Source organism: Carica papaya, chromosome 7 (genome assembly GCF_054855325.1).
Source record: "Carica papaya isolate Zhongbai chromosome 7, ASM5485532v1, whole genome shotgun sequence".
Lineage (NCBI taxonomy): Eukaryota > Viridiplantae > Streptophyta > Magnoliopsida > Brassicales > Caricaceae > Carica > Carica papaya.
Window position 1 is genome coordinate 5,868,785 of NC_142315.1, and position 16,761 is coordinate 5,885,545.

Sequence of the window (16,761 nt, forward strand, 5' to 3'; positions counted from 1 at the left end):
GTGTCTCGCTCTCTTCTTCCTCGCTTGGCTTCTCACGGCCCTTCTTATTCTACCAGGGAGAGAGAGAGAGAGAGAGAGAGATGGCGTGCATGCATGATCACAGTTGTGAAGATCACGATTGCTCCTCTGATTGGTCCCTCTACAAACACATTGATCTTCCCAAGGTCTCTATTTCTTTCAGTCTATCTCTGTCTCTCCACATGCTATTATCACTTTTAGGTTCTTCACTCTCTATTTACAGTTTTTCGTATCCCCAATTTTTAATAGTTTCTTTTTCTCTCTGTTGATTATTGAAAGGAAACGGGGACCTAACTGATTTTAACCTTCAACTGTTCCCATAGTGCTTTGTCAGTAAGACTTCCTAGGTTTTCTATGTTGAATCTCGTGCCTTGGTGTTCCTCTTCTAACGATTTTTGTTTTAAATCTATAAGCACTTGGTTGTTTTTACATTGTACCCGGTATTGATCGACTAACGACGCATTGCTTTGAACTAGGTCATCTTGATTTTTGCACTGAGATAAGTGGATCAAAATCCACAGTTGCTTGGTTTTTTTCTCTTTATGAAAAAAACTACATTTTTTGGTTATCTACTGCTGCTTTGTTTAGATTGATGCTTGCTGCTTTTGGTTTTGTGAGTCTGATGGAGAATAGATTAAAGGGATCATTAGTTGCCTTGTTGCTGCATGTGCTAACTTTTGCTAACTTGTGTGCAAATTTCCTCCACAGATTAACTTGGGTTTGTTGGATACTTTTCGAATGATGGACTGATAGGATGCTAGCATCTTCATTCTTAGCAGTTGAAAGATAGATGTTTTGATCTGACTTATTTGCGTCAAGTTTATGACCATTACAGAAGTAGAAATGATTATAAGGATCATATAAAGTTGACAATTGGAAACTTTTTGTACAATGACATGCAGACTTGGATATTATCTATCATCTTCTATATGCCACTCATTCCTGTATTTTATCTTTCATTATTTTATCTAAGATTCTTTGGTAAAAACGTAGGGCTTCCACTAGGTCTGGAAAAGGTGTAGTCTGCCACTTGCATAACTGCCACTAATTTGTTGATTTTCTAATTTTTTATGAAGCATTTAACTATTTCATAAAATTGCTAGAGGATTTTGTTGTCTTTGTTTGTTTGTATTTTCTGCTAGCTCTTATTTTATGCATAACCACCACATGTCTCACATGGACATTTAGACACACTTGAAATGAACACAGTTATGATGTCTTTTACTGCATGGGTGATAGGGTGAGTTCAGGAACGTGTTTTTGTTTGCATTTATTGATATCTTTGGATTGTGCCATAAGTGAATCTCTCTTTTTTGATGTATAGGACATCTTACCTTTCATGCATTTTTCCATCTTAATAGTTTCAGTGGATTTAATCAGATACTCTATCATAGTATGAAGCATGAAAATATTGTTGTGTTATTATTGAAAGGTATCTGCTTTAAATGAGGCCATTCCGGGAAGTGTCAAGTCAGTTTTCAAAGCTTGGGAGGAGCGTCTTCTTTCTTCTGGGGTAATCTTCTTTGCTGAGAGATGTATTTGGTCTATCTAGCATTGGTCTAATTCTATCATGTGAAGAAATGTATTTTTTTTGGTTGAATTTTGTACTTCCAAGCACTATGCATGGAATGTAGATTCTTAGTTTACATGTTTGATCTATGTTTTTAGAAGTATTCTAATAACATATCGTAATTTGCAGGACAACTTGGAAAGCAATGAGGGGGATCCTGAATTACTTGTTTATATTCCGTAAGTGGATATATTTCTCATTTGTTCCTTGTGAGTCTTTTTATTTGCAACTTGAGAAGCCGATGTTTGTTAACTAGATCCATTACTCGTAATTCTATAATTTCATAACCTTCCTTGGTGCTTTATACTTAGTATACTTGATTTTTATCTCTATAATTACGTAACCTTTACAATGTAGAAATGAGATAATGTGAAATTCTAAATGCTAACCAATCAAACATCTTTTTTTAATTATAAGATATATTTATGTAATTGTGATGTTTATCTATTATTAATATATTTAGCTTATTTAGGAACTAATATCTGTAGACTTATTATTCTATTTTGAAATAAGAAGTATGGCAAGGATCATCAACATACAAGCACCAAATAGGGTGTCAACCCATGTACAAAAATGTTACATGTCTACTAGGATGTCAATAAGGTCCCCAAAATCTTTCATAGAATAAAGAGGAGGATGTGTAACTAAAAAATCAAGGGTCTAAAACTATCTATCTTTAACCCTATCAAAATCATCTTCCACCCCTTTAAAAGCTCTGATTTTTCTTTATTTTCACACCAACCCGAATATAGTAAGGGAAATCATCAAACTCACATGTTTCTTTCTACCACTAATAACCTTCCAAACTGAAATCTCATCCCTTATTGTACCAACCATCTCCTAACCACCACATGCCTCACATGGACATTTAGACACACATGAACCGAAATATTCTTGTGCCGTGCAATAATGAAAATCCAGAAAAACTGAACTCTAAGTGCTCCCCCTCTACGCTAAGGGTCCTTCTCAAAGAATTCATATTATTCTATAGGCTTATTATTATAAATTTATATTGAATATCATATTTTATTATTTAATTATCTAGTATTATGTAATTAGGATTGTATGAAAATAATAATTTTATATTATTAAAATTTTAGTAGAATAAGAATTTCCTTACTAGTAGGTTAGGAATTATATAAATATTATAAGTTTAACAACTTAAAGGGTGATAAATAAAATTATTAATTTTTAAAAAAAAAATTAACATGGTATCAGAGCCAAATAAAGTTATTTTAGGGTTATTTTCAAACCCTAAAATAGCACAACATGCTGGGTTGACACCCTTTTATCTAGATTTGCTCTTATCACCACTCAAAACATATTTGAACCCGCTAGTGTTCTGTGGTGTTTACGGTGATTTTCAGCGATGATTCAGACACCGGTAAAAAAGTGCACCTGCACCCTGGAGGCGTCGGTAAAAATGTGCAGTTGCACTCTGGAAGCGCTAGTAAAAAGCTGCAGCTGCAAATTTACAGGCACCAGTAAAACACTACATCCGTACATCTACAGATGTCGGTGAAAAAGGCCGCGACGTTTTATTTTTATGCGCACGTTTAGAGATCTGTCCGGAGAATATGAGTCAAGCTGACTTCGAGCTATTTTTGAGCCGATTTTGAGCTATTTTAGAGTCAAGTTTGAGCCGTTTTAGAGCCAAGTTGAACCATTTTGAGCCGAGTCGTGCCGTTTTGAACCGAGTCGAGCTGTTTTGAGGCGGACCGAGCTGTTTTGAGCCAGGTCAAACCTTACCGAGTCGAGCTGTTTGACCCGAGTCGAGCGCGCGTACACATCTGGCAGATTGCATAATGACTCTTCAGAACTAGGTTTGCGAATTGCGCATGTGTGATATCCCTACACCAACTTGAGGGGGGGTGTTGAATACCATATTCTATTATTTAATTATTTAATATTATGTAATTAGGATTTTAGGAGAATAATAATATGATATTATTAAAATTCTAGTAGAATAAGAATTTTCGTATTAATAGATTATGAATTATATAAATGCCCTAAGTGTAACAATTTAAAGGGTGAGAAATAAAATTATTTATTTTTTCTCCAAAAATCAACAGTTTACTATTTCGTATTAAGATAGGATCTTATTTAGTTAACCTCTATTATAAGTTTTTTTTAAAGTAGTTAACCTCTATTACAAGTTACTCCAATTAATTAGCTTATGTTCTTATTTGGTGCAATTCCTAGATAGATTTAAGAATTCATATTTTTATGATCTAGTACCTAGAAATAGGTTTCCAAGCTTAGTTATTTGATAAACTATTTATTTGATTATTGTACAAATATTGAGTTAGTGATTTGATCATTGAGATATAAAATTTCCAACTTTGCTTATCAAATAATTTTTTTTCTTTATATGAAAGATCTTTTTATCCTAAATTAAATCACTTTGTTGAAGGATCTATTGACACCTCGAGTTTTGTACATGTTAGTGATCATTGAACCGATAGAGGCAGGGTGATTTTGGTCTCTAAGCAATGAAACCTAGAAGAGAAACACAATGTTTAAGACACCTAAATAGGTGTTTGGAATCTTTCATGGGTAGAACTAATGGACAATACCAATTTAAATGATTAAGAAGTCACTAGTAGGGATGCTTCTGACGCTTCAGAGGACCTCTCTCTCTTGTTTCTTCTTTATTTGGAAGAAGAACTTGAAAATGATGACTTTTTTCACTTGGGTTTGACTTGGAGGACACCATGGATAGGAAGTGAATAGCACGGGTGATGCTCTAGATACAGATAAGGATGAATCTGGTCTGGTCCAGGTGGAAGGGCAGGATGGATGTCTTTTCTCTTCAACCAATAGGTTTCTGGTTAGGAAGATAGGATTGCAGTTATTGAGCAGATTTTGGAAAAAAAGATATTAAATCCTGTATCTAAATAGAACCTTTTATCTTCGGAATGAGTGGATCTTCCATTTAATCTTGACACTATATCCTCGTGCTCTAACCCTACAATAATTATGTCACTCTTAAATCCCTTAGTTTAGCCTTTGATAATTTTTTAGGTGGTGAATGTAATAATCTCAGCATTAATAGATTAATAGAAGGATCCTTTAGTCTATGGAGGATTTAGGGACAGATGGTTCCAGACCCTCAGTTTTTTTGTTATTGGGTCATGTTCTTTGCTTTATCAAAGATTTAGGAAACCTCATTGATATTTTGGTAGATATATAAACAATTGTATATGGGTTGCCACTCCCTTGGTGCCTGTTATTAATGATACTTTTTACACTTTGTATTTCGAAAAAAAAAAAAGAAAAAAAACGGAAGAATCCTTTAGTACTCCTACTGTGGATATGTTTTACCGTCTTTCTACCCTTGTTGTGAGTTATCAAGTACTTGTGAGGCCCACCATATCTGTTCTTTCAATTAAGCAAGGGAATTATAATGAGGACACGAGCAAGATTAAAGAACTTGGGTTTAGGCTTGTGGATCCCTTGGGAAAGACTGTGGATATGTTTTACCGTCTTTCTACCCTTGTTGTGAGTTATCAAGTACTTGTGAGGCCCACCATATCTGTTCTTTCAATTAAGCAAGGGAATTATAATGAGGACACGAGCAAGATTAAAGAACTTGGGTTTAGGCTTGTGGATCCCTTGGGAAAGACGGTGAGAGTGAAGGTCTCCCCTAAGACCTATATGAGGAAGAAAAAACACATTGACCTCGAATGTAATAGGTTAGCCTCTATTATTCATTATGGGTATTTAAAGGGCAGGCAGGGTAAATTTTTTTCTCAATGAATGTTATAAATTGGAATTTTAATGGGTTGGTTAATGCTCAAATGCGAAAAGTTTAGGAAGATAATTTTTGGAGTGCTGTGAATATTTTTATGTTTTAGGAGATCAAGAGGGTATTCTTGATGCAATGGGGGTTTGCAGTGTTTGGGAATCTAGATTTAAGAGTTGGTATTGGAATTCTTCCTGTGGGGCTTCAAACAGCAACACGATTCTGTGGGATCCTAGAGTAGCATCTCTTATAGATTCCATCAAGGGTTTCTCTCTACTTTGGTGATTTTGGACATTAGAGGTAAGCTTTCTTAATGATTCTCATGTGTTTATGGCCCCAAATATCCCAAGCTTCAGAAATTAGAGGTTAGAGCATCCTTTTGATGAGAACAAATTTGAAGAGCAGTATGGGGGCTCAGTGTCTGTAGGACTCTTGGGGTGGATCCTTTTCTATGGCCTTCTTATGGTGCACCAGGATGTAATTAAGGCAGATTCAGTTTAGGTTTTTGAGGGATTTCACCTAAATGGTAAGATTGGAATTAGCATAAGTTCTTCCTTTATTACCTATAGTCCCCAAAAGAAGCTTTTTGACTATAAGTGCATCAGCTTGATTGCTAGTGTCTATAAGTTAATGAAGTGCTCTCTTTGAGATTGAGGCAGGAGCTGGATGATACTATCTCCGTGCACCAGAGTTTTCTTTTTTTTTTTTTTTGGTGGAGGAAGATGTATTCTCAATGCTGCACTCATTGTTAATTAGGTGATGGACGAAGATAGTAGGCCGAGATATAAATGTTTACTTTTAAATTGGATTTAGAGAAGTCTTATACTGATGAATTTGGTTTCCCAAAGAAGGTGTTGCATAGAAAAGGTCTCGATGCCAGGTGGAGTTTCTTTTGCATCTTTTGCTTTTATGGTGAAGGGAAGGCTAGAACTTGGTTTTGGGGGCAGTTTCATTTTAGGAAAAGAATCCTCTGTCTCTCGTTCTCTTTATGATGTGGTTGATGTTTTGAGTCATATGTTATCTTATTCCACAGACAGGTATAACGACTTACCATGGGGCCTGAAAATGTATTATAAAGTCTGTCATCTCCAGTTTGTTGTTGATGACGAGATCCTTTTTTCATTAAGCAATCATGAAAATTTTGGTAATGTTCTTACCATTTTGCATTTGTTTGAGAGTATTTCAGGCCTACATATAAACATCAGCAAGAGTGGTTAGGTAGCGATCGCTGTGGAGGAGTAATTGGTTGTTGGCTAAGTTGGTAGGTTGTGATCTCAGGCTATTTCCCACCATGGGATCTCTAAGCTTCTTGAGGTATTGAGTATGTACAAAATATTTACATATCAATAAAAAAAACCTAGACTTTGGAGCCAACTATCTTTGACATCCTATCATATTTCACTTCCATGCCTTCGAAAGCTTCTATATTTCTTTCTTTTCACGCCACCCGAAAAGTAGTAAGGGGATTAAGACTAACATGCTTCTGCACACCACTTACTCCTTTTCACGCCAAATTTCCTTCCTCACCAAGTCAGCCAGCACCCAATTAATACCCAAGAGGCTAAAGACAAAGGGACACCACAGTAGGATATGGTTGCATGACTCTGCGTCCCTTTTGCACAAAAACAACTATTTACTAGAATCCTGCCCCTCCTAATTAGCTTGTCTGGAGTTAAACTACATCCCTTAGCTACCTCTCGAACAAAAAAAGCCACTCTGGGCAATGTATTCACTTTCCAAATTTGCTTGGATGGAAAGTCATTGCCGGTAGTCTCTCTTTTCATCAAATGGTTGTAGGAGGACCTAACAAATATCTCTCTAGCATTGAGCCTCCAAATGGGGTGATCCCCGGTACTATCAAGTCTAACCTTAGCAAGAGCGGGAAGTAAAACCTCATACTTCCTTCCCAATCATTGAGGTTCCTTGTGACTTCCACAAACCACTCCCCATTCCCCATAGTACCAAGATAAGACTCTTGGAGCGAAGCATTCTTGTAACAAGCAATACCATAGATATAGGGGAACTGGGCTTTGAGTGTGCCCTCCTCCAACCAGGTATCATGCCACAGACTGACCTCATCCCAGTGCCCATCCTGCAGCTAATACAATTATGGAACTTCCTTTTATCCATGCAAATTTTCTTCAACATCCCATTACCATGGGGTCTAGACAAATCCCTTGTGAACCATCCTCTATCCGCTGTACCAAGTTTCGCTTCAATCACCCTCCACCAGATACTCTCATTCTCATTCGTGAATCTCCAAAGTCATTTCCCTTGAAGAGTCATATCAACTTCGTTCATGTTGGATTGTTAGAAACATAAAATCTAGCTTACATTTTTTTTCCTCTGTCAAAACAAAAAACATTTCTTGTATGATATTTTATATGATAGCTTTTGTTGTTTCCTTGAAAACAGTTTTTGAGCTTCCCCCTCACCTTAAATAGCCTCCTGATCTCCCTAAGATCCTTCAATTTGAGTTATACCAATGAGTCAAAGGAAGCTCCTGGTTTTGGCTCAAGCTTTTCTCATAAGTGAGGGGGCAAGCATGGACCTACCTGCTTCATTTTAAAGGTTTCATTTTACCAAATAAGAATATGCAGGCACTTCAAATCAATTACTTTAAATAGCTACTTTGATCATCCATGAATAACATGGTCAAACTTCAAAATCAAGAGGGAAAAGTTGAGATTATGAAAAGTTGATTTGTGTTGAAATTAGACAAACTTTAAAGCTGTAAGCCTGACCCTGTAGTCTACTGAAAAAGCATACTTTTTTACAGGAATAGTTCTTTTCAAGTTACTAATCTCTTGGAAAGATTTTTGCAGATTCACCTCAGATGTTAAGATCAAGGGCATATCAATTATTGGAGGTGCTAACGGAACAAGTCCTTCCAAGATGAGAGCGTAAGATTGAATAACTAATAAAGAACTAGTGGAGGGTTTTTTTTTTTAAATATCTTTTTTCCAATCTATCTTTCTTTGTAAGAAGAATCAAACTTCCTTCAATTTATCCAACACAGATTCATCAACCGGGAGGGCATTGACTTCTCTGATGCTCAAAGCATGCAGGCTGTCCAGGTATCACCTCAACTTGGTCTATAAAAGAATTTCTCTATTAAAGAATCCTACAAAGTTGCTTGATCTCATATGTATTGATATTTTGTTTCAGGAGTGGGATTTGGTTGAAAATTTTCAAGGAATATTGGAATACCAGACAAGGTATTGATTTCCTTTATTTAGAGGACTTCTCTTTGGCCCAATCCTATTTTATTAGACTTTGGAATTCATTCCTTTTGATAGCAATATACTTCTGAAGCTGATACATGATGAGAACTCATAAATTGCTTCATTCAATTTGTTTTTCATCTCAGTCTGAATTATTCAAATCGTGTTTCATTAGTTGTTATCTTCAACTTTCTTATGCTTTGTTAATCTTTCCATCAAGATATTCAAAGTTTCAGAGTGTTGCAAATATCACACTGCACTTTCCTGAGAGTTTTGGTGGTGATACTACTCAGATTCAGTACATTGGATTTAAAGGTGAAGCTACCAAGGTACTTTCAATTTAGTTTTTTTTAAATAACAATTTAGTTTAATATTTCTGTATGTCTCTTGTATTCTCATGATAAAGAATATATAAAATGAAGTATTATTTTTTATTGGCCATAACTAACAGTTGAAACGGGATGTTGTCGCAACAATTGTTTATGAGATCACACCGAATCCTTCTGACCATAAGTAAGTCTTACTTTCTCCCATGCATTATTTAGACGAATAGATTTCTTTTAAAGCAGTGTTGATTCCTCCTGTTTGCTTAATATCCAATTCGTTTCACTTTTTGTAAATCTACGGCAACCACTATTTTATTTCTAGGCTTGAATATGGCCCTTACAGAAGGCAATACGATATTTAATTGCTAACTGGCAGCCTTTATCCTGTGTAGGGTCACAGTTGTTAGAGTAGCTGTTGAAAATAATATAATTTATGAATCAAAATCAAATTAATTGCACACCTCAAAATCAGAGTGGAACTCTCAATATCAAGGGAGGATTTGGATAAAGATGGGTTTAGACAGTTTTAGAAGATGGTTTGGGGAGTTAGTAATTTTTTTGAGGGGGAAAAACTCGGAGCTGTAAATAGTAATTATTTCTCATTCTGATGTATCTCATCAACATATTACAAGAAAGCAATATAATATTGCAGTATTACTGATCTCATAGGCAATTCTTGATCAATCATTGATTCTGATGAGATGGTTGATGATATTCCAAGAATTCTATCTCAATGGTTATTTTTTGCTGGTATATTCTGTTCTCACTGCCCTTCTACGGAAGAGATTACAGTCTGTAGGCCTAATAATATTTTGACTAGCACTTTTAAGAAAATCACTAGGTTGCTGTATGAGAGATTGGGAGATCTTTTCATGTTGGAGGTAGTTTGCCACAACAAAGGTCTCGATATGTCCCTTTTGCCTAATAAGTTTTGAGGATTAAGGAGGTAAAAGAGAAAAGACATGGTTTTTAAAGATTATAGTTGACTGAGTTGGGATGTTTTGAGTACTTCATTATTAGAAAATGTTTTGGCAATAGGTGGAGAAATTGGATGAGTGGTGGTTTTTCTACAATGAACATTTTGTTAGTAAATAATGACCAACTAGATCCTGGTTTAGAAAGCAATGTAAGGTCAGGCTAGGATACTTTTTATGCCCTTTTCCATTCACCTTGTTGTGTTGATGTCCTTGGTTTAAAAAGCTCTATCAGGTTAGGCTAGGTGGAGAAATCTCACTTATTTAACTGTCTGGTGATGAGAGTTCTACCTAAAGTAGTAAAAATTTAGTTCATATAGAATTATATGTAGAATTGAAATAAGAAATTCGAAATTCTACAAAAATTGCAATATCGTCTAATTGAATAAAGTGATTTACAAATGAATTTCCTAACATTTTTTGGATTTGTTATAAACTAGCCTTAAGTATGGATTGTCTGACAAATTTCAGAAAAGATTCTTGTTTTATACCAAACATATAATCAGTGTTATAGTTAAGTTGAACAATAAATAAAATTCTACTACTGTAAACGTCTTAAGCTTACCATACTGTTACACCAAATTCCATGTTCTAGAGAATTTCAGCTTAGATTCCTCCCTACAAGGGTTTTGTTTTTCCTGAAAATAATTTGCTGTTCAGGACGCGAGCTGAAGGTGGCGGGAGTCTTTCACATGTGGGATGAAGAGATTCTCTACAGGTTGATTCTGGAGGAGGGGGTTGGCTGGTGAAGAACATGCGGTTGCATGCACCTGCACAGCTTACAGCCAAGGATGCTGCAAAATTTCCTCTTCACATATCTTGCCTTAAATTGTCTTTGTATTTGTGTTTGCGCATATAGTATGTGGACAGAGAAGAGAAGGTTGGTTGGTCTTGCTTTTAAAAAAAATATGGAGAGAAGGATTGCAGGCAAATATCAATTTGCACAGATAAACTACAAAGTATAAGAAATCCGGGTAAACTTGATTTGTCAGAGCAGATGCAAATTTTAAAAAGATTATATTTTGGTCCTTAATTTATTGAGTTCGTGGAACCGATAAATGTTTCATCAGGTAATGTTTCCCCAACACTAGATAGTAAGATTGGAAGGCGAATTATCTACAAGGGCCAACATCAATTTACAGGGCAGGCTAGATTTTATTCTTAAAAGTTGTCTAAGATTGTATATGATGTTTTAATAACTTCCATGGAAGTCTAACTTTTTTCAAAAATATTATTCTATCAGGTAAACATATTTAAAAGAAGACATATTTTAGAAGTTCCATGTGTGATTGGAAATTGTTCAAATCTGTATTTGCAGTGTTTTTGGATTATTATTCAAGGAAACCAAGAATGTGAAATGTTGAACAAGAATTTATATTGTTATCATCATTATTTTCAATCTAGTTATTCGAATTTGTCATTGTGATGTCAAAAAAGGAAGAGGAAAGAAAAATAATGAAGAGAAAATTGGAAAGAAAGAACAGAGTGAAAAGAAAAGCAGAAAGAAGCCCAAATTCCTTCTAACATTGTTTCAGCCTGACCCAATTTCATAAATCCAGTTCAAAACAACCCAACTCTCTTAGTTCGGGCCGTTCCCTCTTCTGCAAAGAAAAGGGAAGACAGTAGGGTTTTCTTTTGGGAAGACGACGAGAGTTAGAAAGGAATAGCGAACAAGGCGGATTCCATAGGTTGTCCGCACGAGTCCGAAGGGAGATAAAGCAGTAAATTAGAGCAGCAGAGAAGCAGAACAGAAAGAAAAGGCTGAAGACAAAAGAAACAGAGTCGAGCACGCGAAGAAGAAGAAGAAGAAGATAAAGACAGCTTGACGTGCTTGAATCAGAGGAAATCAGAGGCTTCCTCGCATTAAAATCTCGAGGGGGCTTTCAGAAATAAGAAGTGGAAAGTCTGGTGCGGCTTGAAGAAAGGGGCGACTGAGAGTTTGGGGAGTCAGTCGAGCAAGGAGGAAAGACAGAAAGAAAAAGAAAAGAGAACAAATTAGCGGAAGAGAAACAGGAGGGGGGCAGAATAGCCTTTTAGGTTTAAGAAATCTGCGAAGGAAAGAACAACGGAGGGAGATCAGGAACAAGCGAGGTTAAGGAGAGTGTTTTTCCGCGGATTCAGCCATCTGGAAGCAACCCGCAAGAAGGATTCGAGTGTGGTATAAGTCTCTCTTTTCTTTTCCTCCTAGTTTATCGTCTGCATTTTGAATGTTTTGGGTGTGTGTGACTATGTCCGTGACTTGTTCCCTGCCATGCGTAAATTCTTCCAAACTTTCATTTCGTTTATGCTATTAAATTTACGTTGTTCCCCTTATGGATGCATAATAAGCAAGGTTCAGTCTATTGTTTGCATATGTATGAAATGTTAAGAGATGCGTCTATTAAACTAGGAATGTAGTTATGCATTTTTCAACGTTAAATACTATGTCAAAGAGTGCAAAATCAATTCTTCAGTCACGGGGAATTCTACCCTCTGAAGAACTTGCTTAGAGGTTCCCCCGGGGACCAATGATACAAATACATCCCTTTTCTTCAAAAATTTCTCTTTCATGCTTGACTGGTTGTTGGGCAGCAATCCTCTTCTGACTCTGTAACCCAGCTTAGGGTTCAATCCATTTTGTTGAATATCTAGTGACGTACACGATGATAGCTGTGATAAAGCCTCTCTGTTTTCCCTGGGTTCTTTCAGTCCCTTTCATATTATTGCTTTTGGGGTATTTAGTAGCGGATTTTAGAAACTGATTGCCCTCTTTTGTTCACACATTTCCTTGTCTCTTGTTGGGAAAAGTAGAGACCAGTCTCAAGTGGGTAACCTAAAGGTCCCAACCTATTGGTTACTAAAGATCCTCCATTTGGTCAATGACTAGAATTGGGCACCCTTACATCCTATCGATGGCTCCTAGTACATTCCTCTCTATCCATTCTTCTTAGGTATCATCTCTGGGTTCCATAGTCCTTATTCATTATTTGATTTATTTTAAGAGACAAGGAAATGATTGACAGGGTAACATGTGTTTGTCAATAGAAAGCTTATAACAATAATATTGGGGAATGTCTACACTATTATAGCCACTATAATACCTTGCCTGAGTGAAGATTTGATGACTTGTATTTTGGGCTTGAAGCATCCCAATAAACAAATTCAATTGCCAACTGTGAATTTGCACTGAGGACTTGTGGGATTTTTGTCTTGCTCATCTCATATATCACAAACAAATTGATTTCCAACGGTGAATCACCTCTTTTCTTTCTGATTAAATCTCTGTTTCACGTAACAACGGCAAGGCCCAATTTTGTTGCCACCTAATCTTTGTTCTCCAGCATCCTGTTTTTCGCTGAACAGGTTAATGCAATTTCTTTTAATTGTACTCTTTTAATTCAAGGTTTTTTCCCCTTTTGATTTTGACTAATTTTCATAAACTTGAAATATCTTTTGTTTTCGTTTACATTGTGGCAAATTTATAATCATGCAGCTCTGAAGTAATCCAATGCCGAGAAAGGGTTCTTCGAAGACACCAACAAAGAAAGAAAATCCTGTTGTAGAAGAGGAAAAGCCCACCTCAAAATCCAAGGAACTCAGTAAAGAGATTGATGAGATATTTGCTGGTAAAAAGAGGAAAAAACCAGAACTGAAAAAGGAGAATGGAGACGGAGAAGGAACACCGAAGAACAAGGAAAAGAAGAAGAAGAAGAATAAGAAGACAAAAAAGAAGAGTAAAGGAGATACAGATGACGGTTTCGAGGAACTTCCTGCACGACCGAGGAAGAAAACAGAGGATGGGCTTACCATCTACACAGAAGTGGAATTAGGTATCAGTAAAGCTAATGCCGGTGGTACTCCTCTTTGTCCATTTGATTGTGATTGTTGCTTCTAAGTAGTTTTGACCTTTCAGAAAGTGTGAAGGTGAGAAAGAAAGCTAATCTTCATTTAACTCTTTAAGTAAATTGGTTTTCTTAAGTTGAGTGCACGATTGTTTAATTTCTCTTTGTATTTCGTTTCTCTGTAATTCCGTAGAATATTACCAATATTTCTACTGCAATAAAATTTATTTGTCCAACCAAGTCTCCCTAAACCCAGCCTGTCGTAAAAGACCAAAAGCCCAACAAAACGGCGACGTTGTGGTTTTCTTCCTTATATGGTGTGTAACGTTTGTGTATTTTGTAAGTACTTTTCTTTAATAACTAACTGTTAATATTGAAATTTATTTTTGAGAGATTTTAAATTTCACAATTATTTTTATTAAAAATATTTTTTTAGCGAATTCTTATTTTAAACTGCTAGAGTAAAAGGCTACAATTTCGAATACGCTCACAAAAAACGAGAGAGACAGGAGGAGAGCAGAAAAGAGAAATAGAGACGACGAGACAAGGACAGAGGTGGCACCGCCAAATAAGTAAAGGAAAGAAGTGGCGATGGCGTGAAGCAGATCATCGATGATGATGGAGATTTACAGGGGAAAAATCGAGGCTGGCACCAGTGAGTTATAGAGTAAAGGGAAGAAGAAAGAGAAGAAAAAAGCAAAGAAGACAACACGGACGGAGGGAAGATAGCTTTGGCGGTACCGAAGTTTTTTGCTTGAGTGTAATGGAGTTGATTGCATGACTTGGTTTCCAGTTGACAGTCGCTGATTTTTTATGTTTGACCTTTTCCCTTCCATGCGTGGTTCTGAGGATTCCTGACACAGCTATTTGGTATGATCTGTTTCTTTGAACGTAATAGAGTATGATCTTAATATGTCTCTCATTATTTCCTCGTTTCTTTTTGTTTTTTTTTTTCTCTCTCTAACTCTTACATCAAAATTTCCATGATTAAATTTCTCGGGTCATATAGGCTCTTTATCTTTGTTCTTTTGAAATCCATTAAAAATATATTCATGTACATCAATCTTACACCAATATAATCATTAGCTGCAAATTATATTCCAACAACTCTATATACCTCAACATCCTTGCACATTAATCTAGTGAATTGGGTTGCAGAATTCTTCTCCTTTAACCATCTGCAATAAGAAATAAAAACAGGGGTCATAAAACTTGGATCTGAGCGCCACAAATTGCCTACAACTAAAGAACCTACTTACATCATCCATGGAGGTAATTTGAACTATCAGAATTATGGCTTCAAATACATACTAGTCAAAGGGAATCTTTGAAAATTAATGGCAACCACATCATCGCTAATCAAATATCTGAATACAAGCCAAGAAAAAACTTGATAATCTTACTTTACAAAGAATATGCAAATTAACAATTAGACAGACTCAACCCATAATAATGATTTAGAGTGAAAGGAAACAAGTAATGGAAGAAACAAGATGTAACCAACAGTCCTAGCATGAAACTATAGATAGTTACAAGCTATCTTCACCAGGTAGAGTTTCTGTGGGCTCCAAGCGGCAGACAAGGTGCCATGGAGGCGACACCAGCTGTTGACTCAAATATGAAGCCATCACTTAGCTTGTTTCTTTCACTCTCTTCTCCTTCAATGCGTGACTCTCTATACAAACCAATGAGTGACTCTCTCAAGCAAAGATTATGATGCAATCTTTGAAGAAACAAGATTAGACAATCTAAATATTATAAATATGGAGGATCTATAGATTAACATTTAGCTGCTTTGAATTTGAAGAAAACCATTCGTTAGTGAATTTCTCCAATCGTGTAAGTAGCTCTTTCTAGGCACTGTGCAAAAGGTAGCTTGTTATATATTTTATCAACAAACACCCGTGTCTGACTGAGTGCCTACAAGCTATATTACAAAGGCAAAACAAGAGAAAATTTTTAAAGGCGCAATGAATTAATTCAAGCCGCCTAATTACTTGAATTCTTAAAGGAGAAGAAACCTGGAAGGTTTGATGATCATTTTCTGGTTAACATTAGGCAACCAAGATGATCTAGTTGAAATGTGACAAGAAAACGTTTTTTTTTTTTCAAGAAAAAGTTGAAATGTAATTGGAGTATTGAATCCGGAAACAACAGTGAGTTTCGAGAGTCTTCCTCCAGTGAATCGATTTCGGCTCCAAGCGGCAGATAGGCCGCCATTAACTGGCGCCTGCTGTTGACTCGATTATGGAGCCATATGCTCTAACCCCTAATATCATACCGAAGTAGAATCATACACCGTATAAGAAACATATTATTTTCTAAAACACAGAAAAAAGTAAAACGTTTAACCGTCCATCACACGATTTTACACCACATTCGTTCGACTGAAATGGTTTATTATCAGAAAACATTCAGGTAACTCTGCAGAAGCTCCGAAAGAAAATATATTAAGGGAGAGAAAACTTTAGAATTACCAGATTTGCGCAGAAAACAACATTGTTCCCGGAATTTAGATTGTGCAAACACTAAGAAGGGACTGAAGAGCAGCAATAAGGGAGGCAGAAAATAAACGAAGGAGCCAGTAGTAGGAAGTGAGATGGAGGATGAGAAGCTCTAAACAATAATTTATAGACTGGTTCTGCAAACCCTAAGGACTCCCCAGTGTGAAATTACGAAAAGGACACCCGCCTTCTAAGTATATGGGTCACGCTTGCTTACCATTATAATATTATAAATATCTAAAATCATAAGAAACAATGTAATAGATGTCCGAGAAATTTTTAATTGAGATATGAATACGCTATGTTAAATTATTCGAAAAAAATTGTTCATGTAAAGATCGTTTTTTTTTTTAATATTCGTTGCGCGTCTTGTAGATATATTATAATAGATTCGAACACTTAATCTCGATCGACTTCTATATCATATTTACTTTAGCGAATAACTAAAGAAATTAAACGAATAGATTAGAGCTATAAGTGAAAAAAATTCATTCTATATGTTCACTAATTATTTGATCATCGTCGGATTTATTTATATGTCTTGTTCGGAAAAAGAAGGACTCGATGATTTATACAGCA

General features: G+C 35.9%; 2 protein-coding genes and 1 long non-coding RNA gene across 5 annotated transcripts; 2 read left to right on the forward strand and 1 right to left on the reverse strand.

Annotated features, from left to right (window-relative positions):
- Nucleotides 1-2: 2 nt before the first annotated feature.
- Nucleotides 3-10,890, forward strand: LOC110821900 (PITH domain protein (DUF1000)). The gene is made up of 9 exons (XM_088208563.1): nt 3-164; nt 1,451-1,531; nt 1,718-1,767; nt 8,159-8,236; nt 8,353-8,410; nt 8,502-8,551; nt 8,778-8,886; nt 9,009-9,070; nt 10,518-10,890. The coding sequence occupies exons 1-9, from the start codon at nt 81-83 to the stop codon at nt 10,558-10,560; spliced, it is 615 nt and encodes a 204-aa protein (XP_088064689.1). The 5' UTR covers nt 3-80; the 3' UTR covers nt 10,561-10,890.
- Nucleotides 10,891-11,388: 498 nt separating this feature from the next.
- LOC110821966 (stress response protein) lies at nt 11,389-14,615 on the forward strand. 3 transcript variants are annotated; one of them, XM_088208566.1, is made up of 3 exons: nt 11,389-12,015; nt 13,330-13,666; nt 14,139-14,615. In XM_088208566.1, the coding sequence occupies exons 2-3, from the start codon at nt 13,345-13,347 to the stop codon at nt 14,141-14,143; spliced, it is 327 nt and encodes a 108-aa protein (XP_088064692.1). In that variant the 5' UTR covers nt 11,389-12,015; nt 13,330-13,344; the 3' UTR covers nt 14,144-14,615. The 3 variants fall into 3 exon arrangements, with proteins under 3 accessions (XP_088064692.1, XP_021907643.2, XP_088064691.1); XM_022051951.2 differs by lacking the exon at nt 14,139-14,615 and having other exon boundaries at nt 11,403-12,015; nt 13,330-13,914; XM_088208565.1 differs by lacking the exons at nt 11,389-12,015; nt 14,139-14,615 and adding an exon at nt 12,025-13,199 and having other exon boundaries at nt 13,330-13,914.
- Nucleotides 14,616-14,684: 69 nt separating this feature from the next.
- On the reverse strand, nt 14,685-16,357 carry LOC110821967 (uncharacterized). The gene is made up of 2 exons (XR_015813714.1): nt 14,938-16,357; nt 14,685-14,856 (listed from the first exon to the last, which is right to left on the reverse strand). It is a non-coding gene; the product is annotated as an uncharacterized LOC110821967 (long non-coding RNA).
- Nucleotides 16,358-16,761: the final 404 nt, after the last annotated feature.

Excerpts from the sequence above, each read along its gene's own strand:
- LOC110821966 (XM_022051951.2), top strand. The coding sequence starts at position 13,345 with ATGCCGAGAAAGGGTTCTTCGAAGACACCAACAAAGAAAGAAAATCCT.
- LOC110821900 (XM_088208563.1), top strand. The coding sequence starts at position 81 with ATGGCGTGCATGCATGATCACAGTTGTGAAGATCACGATTGCTCCTCT. Across the intron at positions 1,768-8,158 it reads GAATTACTTGTTTATATTCC|ATTCACCTCAGATGTTAAGA; the intron begins GTAAGTGGATAT and ends AGATTTTTGCAG. Across the intron at positions 8,552-8,777 it reads ATATTGGAATACCAGACAAG|ATATTCAAAGTTTCAGAGTG; the intron begins GTATTGATTTCC and ends CTTTCCATCAAG.